Here is a 14732-nt window from a genome sequence, read left to right on the forward strand (position 1 = left end):
ACAAACACTGTCTCTACTGAATGTGTAAACAGAATGGAGCAGCAATGTGCTGCTTTCACTGCTCACAGCCCTTTCTGCATGCCCCATTAAAAACACAGTGTTTGAGAGTGCAGCTGCAAATTTTCAGCGTCCTGTGTTAAAGCAGCTTCACACTGCACAGACACACACAGTGACACATATAATCTTCTCGCTATATTTACTTTATTGATTCCATGACAGACAGCTCTGACCAATCAGAGGAGACAGTGTGCTCATGTGGTTTATTGGTGCATATATTTCTGTGTTTAGGTTTTTGCCAGTGTGAAACCATATATATATATATATTTTAATTGACACCACTAATATAAATATAATTGCATTTTACATTTCTTTAATCTATTTTTTTATTTCCATATATTGAAATATCCACTATAACATATTGCATCATAAGAATACAAAATATTGTCGTGATCTGATAACATTTTGTTTTAATCCATTCACACCACTATTTACTTTAAATGCAGGTGGAAGCTGGACACTGGCTGGGAATTTAAGTAATGTAGCTTAGGAGTCTCCTTGTAGAACTTTCACTAAAGCATGTATTTGTAAGAATGAAAAAACGAGCTTAGAAGCACTTTTTTGGTGGGGAAGTGGCCAATCTGACAACTCATTAAGTGGAAAAAGGTGCAACAATAGAAGAAATCAGACATTTCCTTTCGGCAGTGTATTAGATATAATATAATATCATCATCACGGTGATGCATGGTGACATAATCGCAATGTGGAATCCCGTCCACTATCATGCAGGCCTAATCCACGCCCTCAGGCTTTTCACACAGTCAACGATTCAACAGCGTTACCATGTGAACAGAGCTCGGAAAAAATACAAGGGAAGGCTTTAATGCTGCTGCTGAACCCCCTCCCAACCCCTACAGGCTGTGAACCTGGTATATATATTATATATTTATATACATATATTTAGTAAATATATAGCATTATTTTTTTATATTCTAAATATAAAAATAATCTTTAAATTTAATATCTTAAACTGAGCAAGCACTTTATAGCACCTATAGCAAATTGGTACATCAGTCATTTATAAGAGGACCACAGTGAGAACCTGCTTGCAGCCGACAAGGCCACCGCCCTGGACCGGGGGAGGGAAAAAAGAATGAGCAGGATGATGGTGATAGCAGTGGCGGTGGTGATAGTGGTGGCAGGGTGTGGGGATGGGGATGGAGGGGAAGGGGGGGGGGTGTTGGTAGCTTAGTCTATGGACAGATTGGACATATTCAGTCATTCATAGCCCCTACGAAGGAAACGGCAGGGAAGGGTGGGGTTAGAGCCTTAAAGAAGCTTGTGGAAGAGGGAGACGGAGGAGGGGGGGGGACGGGTGGGCTACAATGGGTGGGTTCATGAGCGTGCGAGGGAGGTAGAGAGAAGGAGAGGCAGAGGAAAAGAGAGAGAGAGAGAGAGAGAGAGAGATAGGAGGGGTTTATAGGGTGGCTTTAGTAGTCATTGTTAGGCGGCGTGTCTCACAGCGGACTACTGGCGGAGTGTGTGTGTGTGTGTGAGAGTGTGTTTGCGCGAGAGAAAGAGAGAGATAGAGAAAGAGAAAGAGAGAAAGAGAGAGAAAGAGAGAGACAGCGCACTCGTGTGTGTGTGGGCCAAGTGGAATGAGTAAAAGCATCAGACGCCTCAGCTGTTGATACAGCCAGGAGTGTGTGAGTGAGTGTGTGAGCGAGAGAGAGAGAGAGAGGGAGAGAAGGAGTGAGAGAGAGGGAGAGAGAGAGAGAGGAGTGCAAAGAGGAAAAGAGGAAGGCAAAGAAGGCGGAAAAAGAAGGAGGAAAAGAAAAAAGAAGGGATAGTCCAAGTATGCTGTGCTGCATAAGAAGAACGAAGCCGGTAAATATCTTCCCAAATATTCCCATTCAATTTTCGCTGTAGTTTTTGTTGTTTTAATATTTTTTCCTAGAGAGCTTCTGTGATTAAGACTATCAGGATCTTATTTAGGCTTACCTGGAATGCTAGCCTTGAGGAAATTTATTCGTGATTGGTGGAGAACGTGGCACTTATAGTGGTGGAGAATGTGGTCCTGATGATGGTAGTGGTAGTGGTGGTGGTGGTGGTGCTGGTGATGGAGATGGAGGGAGGGTAGAAGGCGCCTCCTGACACGCCTTGCTAATGTAATTAAGCCTGTGACAGTACTGGGAGCCTGAGGGAGCTTAAGCTACTTTTAAACATGGGAATGGTTGCAATTCTGACAGCATCCTCCTAAAAAAGGGCATAATTCCCGGCCGGATCAAGGGTCGGCTCGGAGCGTGCACCTGAGATCCAGCGTTCCAGGTGCCATTCTGGTGGCAGCTCCTGTACGGCATCTGCACGTGTTCTTTCTTTCTTTCTTTTACCTTTGTATAGGTGATCGCACAGTTATGCGTTACATGTACATGATTTAAAATGCATGCCTGCTGTTAAATGCAATGCAAATGTGCACAAATGCATGCACTTACAAAATGCATGCACTTGGATTGCAAGTTTGTGGGAGAGAGTGAGAGAGGGGGGAAAAAAGGGTGGGGTGCTGTGGACTGGCTGCCTGCACCCAAGTGGCAATTGCACGGAGCATGCACAAGCATCTGTGATATAAATTGTGCCAAAGGATGCAAGAAAAAGCCAAAAGAGACACTTGCAAGCAGAAATTGAGATTTCTGCAAGATTTCTGCAAGACTACCCTCTACTTTTTTCTGTGCATTTCTGTGATCTTTCTGAGCTTTGCAAGTGAGCAAGGGTGGGTCCATGTGGCACCCGGCTTTAGTTCACTTTCGCGCACAAGAGAAACAAGAGAAGATGAGCTTCTTGTTTAGTTTTCATGCATGCAAAATCGAGCAAGGGAGTGTCATTTTTCCTGTCACTCTTTTTTTCTTGCTTTTGCAACCCTGCACAGAGACACGAGGTTTCTCTTTCTTTTTTCCCCTCCACACCAACACCCTAAGCAATCACATGCGAGCACTATCGCGCAGAAGCACACACACACTCGCACACACTGCATGCTGCATGCATGGAGACAAGCAGGCAGGCAGTCTCGCGCAACGCCGGCGTGACGATATTCACGCCGGAAAAGTAGAGCAACGGTGAGGTCACGAGGTGCAGGTGGCGAAAGAGGAGGAGGAAGAGGAGGATGATGAGGAGGAAGGTGGGAGGGGGGGTTCTTTTGTTCTCCGATAGATGAAGCCGGCTGCTCGGAGTGAGGCAAGGCGAGGCAAGGCGCGCTGGGCTGCACGTGACGTGAGCGTCCGGCAAAATCCAGGCGTAGAGCTTCACGAGGAGAAAAAAAAAAAGGAGAGAGAGGGAAAAAAGGGCGTGGCACGAGTACAGGAGGATTCACCGCAGAGAGACTGAGGAAGAGAGAGGTGGAAGAGAGAGAAGGAAGAGAGAGAGAGGGACACCCTTTTTCAAATAAATGCATGAAGCTCCATGCAATCTGATTTTCTAAACGCCTGAGCACGGTTCTCCCAGGGTTCTTCAATTCTTTATGCATGCCTTGTGTCTTAAGGGTCGGGTGAAGGAGTGGTGGTAGTGGTGGTAGTGGTGGTAGGGTGGTGCTGGTGGGGAAGTGGTGGGGGGCTAATGATTCCTTCCTACCCTCTTCCGCTTTCTGTCTCCCCCCGCAACCAGAAATTCCCAAAGGATCTGTGTGGGAATGGGGGAGGTGTGATTTTTTCCCCCACCCGTACATTCAGACGAGCCCCGCCGGTCAATTCCAGAGCAAGAGGCTGGATATTGCTTACTGGTTACTGCTGGGTTGCTGTGCTCTGGCTGTGGCTTGCAAATCATCTGGACATTGGCTACTGCTAGGGATCTTAGCTCAGTTAGATCCACAGGCGTGGCTATGGCTAGTTAGCCATCTTAGAGGGAATTCATGCTTAGCTAATCATCAGGAATCAGGACCATTCCTAAATCAGATTTGTCTAATTAACACCTTAAGGCAGCGCTGTAGTTAGTTAATCAACAGAATCCAAGGCTATCTCAACCTAATTATCATAAGGTAGGGCTACAGCTAACTAGCCATCTTAAAGTGGATCCACATCAAGCAAATCATCAGGAATCAGGACCATTCCTAAATCAGATTTGTCTAATTAACACCTTAAGGCAGTACTTTAGTTAGATAATCAACAGAATCCAATGCTATCATAAGCTAATTAAGATACACAAGGCAGGGCTACATCTTACTAGCCATCTTAAGGTGGGTACATGTTAAGCAAATCATAAGGAATCGGGACCGTTCATAAATCAGATTTGTCTAATTAACAAATTAAGGCAGCACTATAGTTAGTTAATCAACAGAATCCAAGGCTATCTCAAGCTAATTTTCACAAGGTAGGGCTACAGCTAACTAGCCATCTTGAGGTAGGTTTATGTCAAGCAGATAATCAGAACCATGGTTAGGTATCATCAGATATTCATCAGGACTTTAACTAGCTACTTACCTATAGATAGTCTACCTAGTTAGCTAATTATTACAAGGTGTGGCTGTAGATAGCTAATCATCTTTAGGTGGAGCCGGAGCTAGCTTATCATAATCAATTATCAAAAGCCAGAGTTGTGAATACCTAATCTCAAGGCGAGTCCTAGCCAACAACCTAACTGCCAGAAGCCATTGCTTTGGCTAATTAACATTTCAGTGCTGGGTCATAGCTAGGTAATCAACAGAATTTAATGCTATGGTAGCTAGCTAATCATCAGAAGAGAGCCAAAGAGTTATGACCAAGGTAACCATGAAAAGGTGGATCCATCTTTAGCTAATCAGTCAAAAGCCAGGCCCTTACTAGACATTGCCAAAAGACAAGGCTATGACTTATTGATAAGTTATTACAAGAGTCCATGGATACCTAATCATCTCAAGCAAGGTGGGGCCATAGCTAGCTTATCAAAAAAGCTGTGCTATTGAGCTGACACTAGCCATCTTAAGGTGAGTCAGAGTTTACTGAATCACCATCATAGCAACAGGGGCCATGGCTAGCTAATCATCAGAATCAGGTTGGCTCAGCTCATGGTAGTGCTAAGGTGTGTCCATATCCAGCTAATCATCAGGTTTTTGCTACTTAAAATAGTAAATACTGTAAAAAAAAGCAAGGCTATATAACTAGGTAATAATCACAAGAAGTTGTACTTTGAACCTATTTTAAGCCAATTTTACTTTGTAAAATTGGGTCATCAGATGGCAGAACTTTAATAAGCTACTTACCTATAGATAGTCTACCTAGTTAGCTAATTATTACAAGGCGTGGCTATATCTAGCTTATCATTCTTCATCTTATCATCAGAAGATGATCTATAATCTCAAAGTGGTACATGGTGAGCTAATTATCAGACGTCAGAGCTTTAGATACCATATCTTCTCAAGTTAGCTTCTCAAGCTACTGCTTGGAACCAGTGCTAGCAATGCATTGCTAGCTCAGAAGGTGCTCAGAAGGAACATTTGGCCATTTGATGACATTACTAGCCCCTCCCAGATAAGGAGGTGGGATCATACGAGCTAAATCTGGTGGTAGAATTCTGGCATAGCACTAGCCGGCAGCTCAGGAGGCGTGGTTTGTGAAAATACGAGCGTGGAAAGAAATTAAGGCAAGATTTAAAGCTGTATCTCCCACTGGGGTGTGGCTGTCAGTGCTATTACACCAACACAGCACCATAAAACACACGCAGCTTATTGGACACAGGCCATAAAACCTGCAGCTACGACTTCACGCATGAAAAGGCGCCGCCGAGGCGACAGCAGACACCTACACAGGCACCTGCAGTGTCCCAGATTTGCACACACTGCCTGCATGGGCTGCTGCATTTCTGACTGTGCTGTAGAAGTGATAACAGGAATGTGCGGACGTGGTGAAACAGCAAATTGCACGGATTAGTTCAAAGCCGTCTCGTTCTCAGGCGTCACGTCGTGTCGGAGAACGATGAAGCTGTGTGTCGGATCAATGGGTGTCTCTATGAGTCATCCTTTGGACCACCAGTTGATGGAGGTAGTTTGGTAGTGAAGAGAAGAATCACAGAGATGCTGGATGTGCTGGTTCTCATTTGACTGATCAATCATTTCAATCATTTTAATCTATAGCAGGACTGAAAGAGACTGCCGGAGTAGTACTATTAATTACAGAGCACCTTAATTATGAATTAATAATTAATTAATTACCTTAGTGCATGGGAGACCATAAATGTGTAGTTACACTTGATAAATTCCAAAAATAACCCTACGTTCTACTTTGATTTTTTCGTGCTGATACAGTACATTAATTATTGTAGATTTATGCTGTAATATTTTTTTATTTCTTTTTTTTTTCCATTTTCTCCCCAATTTACATGGCCAATTACCCAATAACCCACTCATTAGGACTTCCCCCTATCACTAGTGATTCCCTAACACAAGGAGGGTGAAAATTAGCACATCTCCTCTGACTCACATGCATTTTCATGTACTTCAAAGTACAAAAACCTGGAATTTGTGCTATGGCGACTGGCTGTAAGTTCTAGCTTAGCTAGCTCCTTTAGCCATGAAGGCAGGACTTGTATTATAAGAAGCTAGTCATAGCTATAGCTAAAATTTTTATCTTACCTAACAGACAAGATTTAGATGGGGTTGGCCATAGAAAGAAGTTCATTAGCTATAAAAGTATAAAACGTGTCTGCTGCTAGATGTTCTAGATCGTTAGCCATTAGCTCAGGTCGTTATTGTTGTAGTTTTTGTTACCTCACCTTGGTTTAGGAGGCAGAGCTAACGCTAACCCATTGTAAGAAGGTGTGGGTGGATGCAGCACGTAATCCTCAGGAAGTGAAGCTACTGATTGACAATACATTTGCAAATGGTCAATCAATTGTTCAATTGAATCAATTGAAGTTCTACCATTAGTAGGTGAGGCTACTACTACTAATGTAGCTACTGTAGCTACCTTAACTTGCTAGTCTACTACTAGCCCTTCAAACAAAAAATGATTTAGCGTAGCTAGCTCAAAATTCTAGCCCAACCTAGTTTAAGCAGCAGAGCTTTGTAAGAAAATGTGGATACGAAAACTAATATCTAGCAAATGGGGCTACTGCTAGATGTTTTAGCTCAGCCTATTGTAAGAAATATAGCATGTGTTTATGGTAGAAAGTCCTAGGGGAGACCAGCTAGCGACAAAAGATTTAGCCTATTTAGCTTTATTTAAATTATGAACCTTCTTTAAGGTGGGAATGCCAATGCTAGCCCATACCAATGATAGCCCAATTTATTTCTAAAGTCAAGGCTTATATAAACCATTCACAATAAGCTGTGGCTATGACAGAAAATGCACAGAAAGTCAATATACTGCTAGAAGTTGTAGCACAGCTAGCTTGAATTATGCTAATTCAGGAGGTAGAGCTAATGCTAGCCCCTTGTAAGAAGATGTAGATACGCCAACTAATCTAGAGCAAATAGGGCTACTGCTAGAAAAAAAAATCTATTTAAGTCAAGAGGCGGAGATAAAGCTAGCCCATTGTAGGAAGGCGTGGCTATGTCTGAAAATAGTCTTGAAAAGATTGTTTGCAGTTTATTCGTGATTAAATTACTTTTTCTAGTCCATCGAAGTAGCACCACCCATTTAGCTGTGTTAATTTTTATGGATCTAAAGTGGAAGTTTTGCCACTTTAAAACAGAATTATTAGTAGGTACACCTTATAATAGTATTGTTTACCATAAATTTGTCATGACAATAATATGAAACTCTTGCTCTTCCTTTTCTGAAGCGGTCCTGATGGGTGCCAGTTCAATCATCATGATTTTGTTGGTCTTTGCTGTGACAGCACTTGAGGATACTTATAAAATTATTATAACATTCTTCTTTTTGGCACTGACTGATCTTCATTTTTAAAAATATTTTATTATATTTATTATAACTAAGTATATTTTATTATATACTTATATTATTTTTTTATTATAGCACTTCTTGCCATTATCTGGATTAGAACATTACTCAAATTCTAGAGAGCTATTCACTGTATACCTGTAACTCTACCTCTTCACAACTTTACAACTGATGCTCTCAAACATTAACATTAAGAGGAGCAAGAAATTCAAGTAATTAACTCTTGACGAGTTCAGCACAGCTGTTAACTGAAAGTGTGGTTTGTTTAACACTTTTTTGTTTACTAAATACACTAATTCCATACCTATCCACATAGTGTATATACACATAATAATTTTTAATTCAAATCCTAATAAAACATCTTTTTTTATGGTAGTACGGATTTAAAATGCATGATCTGAAATTTTCCCCAGTGTCTCTGCTTGTGTAAGTGAGTCACGAGTCAGAAGTAGTTTATATAAAATTACAGCATGCTTTTCTTAGCGCAGGCGATAACTGCGACCTCTTGGGGCTAATGTCTTTATTGTGGCACTGGGAGAAGTGCTGATACAGTCAAGGCCGTGACAGAGTGCTCGAGTGGAGGATGGGAAAATATATTCAGTGTTAACCTTAAAGCCCTACCCCCACTTTAAACACCTCCGCCGTGCTCGCGTCTTATCCGTCCGGGTGAGTTATGGCCGCGCGCAGATGAAGTTGCTCTAAACGGCATGTTATCTGTCAATCATTTTGATTGGACACGCTTCCCTCTAACAGGCCCGGACTGATCGGGAGCTGGACAGTCGCTCTGTCAGTCTTCATACGCTGCTGCCTGTCTTGGCCCATTGATTTGAGGCCGGCGCCTCCATTAGGGCAAATTGGGCCTCAGTTTAAAAGTGCTCCGGTGTTCAAGTGCTACCCGGACTGACCTGTCCATGCTCCACCTCCGACTGTAGCTCCGCCTCAGTGTATAATATCACAATACCTACATTTATAGGGTTATGTATATACTATACAGTCACCCTAATGCGAGACTGTGGCCCCTCCTTGGTGTACAATACAACAGTACCTACATTTAGAGTGCTATTAATATATATTTATATATTATGAACTGCTTGATTTTTTGCACCAGGAGTAGTGTAAAGTTATCCAAAAGCAGTGTGTAAGACTGGTGGAGGAGAACATGCCAAAACTGTGATTAAAAACCAAGGTTATTCCACCAAATATTGATTTCTGAACTCTTAAAACTTTTATGAATATGAACTTTTTTCCTTTGCATTATTTGAGGTCTGAAAGCTCTGCATCTTTTTTGTTATTTCAGCCATTTCTCATTTTCTGCAAAAAATGCTCTAAATGACAATATTTTTATTTGGAATTTGGGAGGAATGTTGTCTGTGGTGTATAGAATAAAACAGCAATGTTCCTTTTACTCAAACCTCTATCTATACATAGCAAAATCTGATTTAGAGAAACTGATTCAGAAACTGAAGTGGTCTCTTAATTTTTCCCAGAGCTTTCTATTTACTCTAATAATGAAAGACTGTAGCTCCACCTTAGTGTATATTATTTAGTACATTTAGAGCCTTATTAATATATATTCACCCTATAATGAGAGACTATATCTCCACCTCTTCACTGTAGAATATCACAATATCTACTTTTAGCATTTAGAGTATTTTAAATATATATTTACCCAATAGAGAGCCTGTAGCTTTAGCCGTATTAATGAGGAGTTAGCTATGAAAGAATACATTTGTAGAACAGCTTAGATATGCTAATATCTAGATATGTAATCTTGTGCGGGTGCAGTGAGGTTGCTCCCATAAACCTCCTCAGGTCAACCAGTTCATCAGACCTGATTTCCCTCTCAAATCAAGCTCACAGTGGGGGAAGGCCATCAGAGCGTAAGACAAGAAACCTGACCCAGAATTGCAGGTCTGAAACCCTGGAACAATCTCAGATTGGTTTAAGCAGGACAAAGAGAAATAAAATCAGGTCTACACTACAGAAAACAAAACATCTCAGCCAGTAAAATGTCTAATTTCATCTCAATCTAAAATCTTATTTTTTTGTTCTTACCTTATTTTGTAGTGGCAGTCTAAGTTTTTATATACGTTTTATATTTTACATTGTTATTAGATTATGAGGTAAGCAACTGGAACGGCTTTCAGTTAACAGCTGTCCTGAACTCATCAAGATTTAATTACTTGAATTTCTTGTCTCTTAATGTGTTTGAGAGCATCCGTTGTAAAGGTGTGAAGAGGTAGAGTTACAGGTATACAGTGAATAGCTCTATTTGAGTAATGTTCTAATACATATAATAACAAAAATAAAGTCAACTAAGTAAGAAAAAATTACTTTTTCTTTAAATGGAATGAAGGTCAGTCAATTTGAAACATTTCAAGAAGTTTCTTTAAGAAAGTATATTACAGTGCTGTCACAGCAAAGACCATCAAAAACGTTAGGATGGAACTGGCACTCATCAGGACTGCCACAGAAAAGGAAGAGCAAGAGTTTCCTCTGTTGCACAGGATAAGTTTATCAGAATACCCATATAAGAGCCACTTAAATGCCTCACAGAGTTTATTATTTTGGTTTATACGTATTTGGTATGCATGTTCCTTCCTAGCCTGGTTCACTTCAGAAATAATTTTTCCACAATGTAGCCAATGCAGCTGTATCCGTATCCTTATACCGTATGTTATTCTTGCTTTTAGCTTTACAGTGTCTTACACACTGTCTGACCTTATTGTACTGGTAATATCTTCACTAATGGTGAAGATTTCATGCCTGGAATTTAGGAAGCATGTATTACTGCTCATCCCTGAGATAAATCACATTAATATCAGCTTTCAGACCGCATTACAAAGCAAAGGATAGGCTGTCAGCAGAGCGGGCTATTTTATTTAATGCCACGCCTTAATCCGAATGTGAATAAATCTCGGCTGGAATGAAAATGAATGAAATGTTGGCAGCGTTTCTCTGATGTCTGCTCTCGCTTTGTTCATTTTTTCTCATTATCCCACTGCCTTTTACCTCAGTTTGATCCTTTTTCTTTAATCTGCCGTGGAACAAAGGCTGAGAGGCTCTAATAGCGTTTACCTCAGAGACGGGGGTCCGCTGGCGTAATGCACGTATGATGTCATGGTCTCGGGTGATCAGGGACTATGATGATGATGATGTGCGTGAGTCATGAGAAATGAGTCATTCCGTAGCGGCAGCAGCTACAAGACATCACCTACTATTACTGGACGGCCGCAGCATTAGCGTGAGCACGTCTATATACTGTTAGCCATCTGCCTGAGCAACAGGTTTTATTAAAACAGGGGATTACTCCTTTTAGCCGCTTGCCACACGCAACATAATCACATTATGTTGTTACATGATCCAATTATGATCAATTTTACCTCAGCGTACCTGGCTCTGTGCGTGAAAACAGCCCTGAAACAGCACTGAAGGGATTAGCCAGTCAGTTAGCGTTGCCATCAAGATGTTGCTGCTGTGACTGAAGATGTCAGGGTGCTTTTATAGCTGAAGGGTTCAATAGTAAAAATGTTCACCACGCCCAGGAGAATACGAAAATATGATCCCATCTAACAGCCAGTGTGATGACTCCATTGATTAGCTATTGATTTACATAGCTTATAGCCTTGGGAGCAACATCTGCAAACACACAAACAGAAACAGAAGGAATACTTAAGAGTTTTTAAAACTAATATCTTGTAGAGATGTCCAATCTACTCAATTATACGCTCAATTACCATGGCCATAATTTTAAAATGCTTCCTTGTACTTGAAAAGAGAGGAAAAAAAAAGCCATTACAAGAAAAGAAATGAATTAGAACAGTGGACACTTGCTTCAGCTGCCAGCTAACATTAGGAAGGCTTTTACTATAATAAAAACATTTAGGTTGTAAATAAATGATTCTAAATATGTGCAACTTCTTATTTGAAATAATAATCATATAATATAAACTACTGGTCAAAAGTTTTAGAACACCAATTTTTGTCCTTGTATTTTTGCCATTTAAGTTCTTCAAGTCCAGTCAATACAATAAATGAAAAAGAAAAAAGTTGCACCAAACTACCAGGGCCTTTCAGGACAAATTTACAAAAACAAAATCTGAAAAAAAAAAAAAAAAAATCTGAAAAAACAATTTTAGTATTCTAAAAAAAAAAAAAAAAAAAAAAGATGAAAATAGGGGTGATAGGGGTGATTTTTACCAAACAATTCATTGGTTTGGAAACAACATATTTAAAATAAAATAAAAAAATCAATAAAAAATGGATTTAATTGTAATTGTGATGCCCAAAAGAGAGATAAAACTTAAGAAGGTTTATATAAAAAACCTCACCCAGGAAAACAGATCAAAAGACACATTTGTTACAAACAAGGATAAAAAAAAAAAATAGAAACAATTAAATTTAGGACCCTCACTGGTGAGAATGGGTAGTTGCACCGAGCATGCTGAAGAATCATTTTAAACTGGGCAGGTGTAATGCAGTCTCCTTTTCACTTCTGAAGTCTCCATTGCTCCACCAGTTGCTCACGTTCAGTAAAACTGAGCCGGATCCTCTTTTAGAGGCTGTACGTGTAGCGTAAGTATGTAAAGACGCGTAATGTGGCCAGAAGAACTCCCACAAAAAGCGACTCGACAACTCAGCTAATTGTTTTAGAATTAATATATTAGACACACTGGTACCAGTAAACACAACATTTTATCCCTTTTCCACTCAGTTTAGAAACAAAACAATACGGACTGCCACTTCATACATAATCTTTTGTGCTTATGTTGAGTTTGAATAACTTAAAATAAGGTGAAAATCTCAGTCTTCAAAGAAAAATAATCTTTCACTTAAAATAAGATTAAGATTTATTGCCTTGAAATTAGATAATTGACTTGCTAGGATTTAGTTGGTTGCAGAGTACTGACTTCTGTATTAACTGTATTTCTTTTTTAATATTTTCCATTATTTTTCTAGAAGAACTAGAAGAAATTAGAAGAGTATCAGATTTATTCCTAGTGATCTCCACCACTGCTATAGAGATGTGTTGGCTCAGGATCAGATAGAAAACGGCAGCGCTTTCCTTTAACGGTGAGAGCGCCTCTATTATCTCCTCATTGCTTTCATAAACTGCCGATGTTCAGTCACCTTATACGCCTCCTGCAGCCCATTACTGGTAAGAATCCAATAACCGGGAGGGCAACACGAGAATCTGGCCACATTTCAGAACCTGAGTCTGCATTCTGCGGGTGAACCGTTCGAGTTTAACGGTGTGTGTGTGTGTGTGGGTAAATGTGTGTGTGTGTGTGTAAATGTGTGAGTGTGTGTGATGCTCTCCTTTCTGTGGACAGAACTGGGGCCCTGTAGGGACTAGCCTAGCGTCTATTACATATAGACGTGTGAAGTGGGTCAAAGCGGTCATAACTACAGTTATAAAAGAGTCTTATTACTCACTGCTTTAACAATCCAGTTTGTGAGAATGACTGGGATTTTTTGCACCTTTGGTTTCGCTCCCAGATGGATAACAGTCCTCCAGTCCCTCTCAATAATTCATAATTAATTAGAGAATTTACACGAGGCTTAGTGTACACAGAGCATAAGCAAGAAAAGATTTGTCCCTAACAGATTTCGATTGTTTTTGTTTTTTGTCATACTTACATTTTTCAGACTATTAAATAAACTCAATATCAGACAAATATAACCTGAGCAAATAATAAAAAAACTGGTTTTAAACAACTGTTTAATTTATTAAGGGAAAAAAAGCAATCCAAACCAACCTGGCCCTATGTACAAAAAAAAAAAAAAGGAATTTAGACATAAATCACAAACTAATTGTGATTAACCACATTTTTTTTTGGAAAAGTGAGTTCAATTTTACTATAAATAATGAGGCAAGAACTAAGAAATCACTTAAATAGAACCTGTCTGACAACATGAAGCAGGTAAAAGATTTTAAACAGCGACACATTATCCCCCAAACTGAAGAAATTCAACAACAGATGAGAAAACAAAAAAAAAAGTCATTGATCATCTCTTAGTGTGGAAAATGATACAAAGTCATTATTAAAGCCATAGTGAGAGCTATTGGAACACTGGTGAACCTTCCCAGAAGTGCCCAGCCTACCAAAATTACTCCAAAAGGGCATGGACAACTCATCCAGAAGGTCACAAAATATACAACTTGATGGAACCAGGAATTCTGATGGTTCAAACTCAAGCGTACTTGGGTTCTGCTGCAAGACAATGACCCAAAGCACACAAACAAGTCCACCTCTAAATAGTTCAACAAAACCTAAATTAAGGTTTTGGAGTGGCCTAGTTAAAGTCTGATTGAGATGCTGAGGATGATCTTAGACAGAATGTTTATGCTGGAAAATCCTCCAATATGTCTGAATTAAAGCAATTCTCTAAAGAAGAGTGGAACAAAATTCCTCCACAGAGATGCGAAAGACTTATTTCCAGTTATCATAAATGCTTGATTGAAGTTGTTCCTGCCAAGGGTTGCAAATCAAAGTTATTAGGTTTAGGAGGACAATATTTTTTCACATAGGACCAGGTTGGCTTAATAAATAAAATTGATATTAAAAAATTAAATTGATATGATTGATATTAAAATCTAAAACTGAAAAAAAAAAAAAAAAAAAAACTCTAAGGGCAAATACGTTTTCACACCACTGTATATATATATATATATATATATATATATATATATATATATATATATATATATAAATATATATATATATACTTATTTGAATTTATTCATACATTAGCATAGTAGTCCCTGTGCAACACACAGTTTTTTTCCCCTCCTCATATATTCAAATATACTTTCTGTATTTCCATATATGCTTTTTTTTATTATCCTTTTATGTATGCATGATATATGTA

At 39.6% G+C, this 14732-nt stretch overlaps 1 protein-coding gene across 1 annotated transcript in view; it reads left to right on the forward strand.

The window, feature by feature from the left end:
• The first annotated feature begins 1453 nt into the window (after positions 1–1453).
• gap43 (growth associated protein 43) overlaps positions 1454–14732 on the forward strand; it is a 30433-nt gene continuing 17154 nt past the window's right edge. The window contains exon 1 of the mRNA XM_007229574.4: positions 1454–1884. Within this exon, the coding sequence (XP_007229636.1) occupies positions 1855–1884 (30 nt within the window). The 5' untranslated portion in view covers positions 1454–1854. The remainder of the gene's footprint in view (positions 1885–14732) is intronic.

This window comes from Astyanax mexicanus, chromosome 18, assembly GCF_023375975.1.
Source record: "Astyanax mexicanus isolate ESR-SI-001 chromosome 18, AstMex3_surface, whole genome shotgun sequence".
In the NCBI taxonomy this organism is placed as follows: Eukaryota; Metazoa; Chordata; class Actinopteri; order Characiformes; family Acestrorhamphidae; genus Astyanax; species Astyanax mexicanus.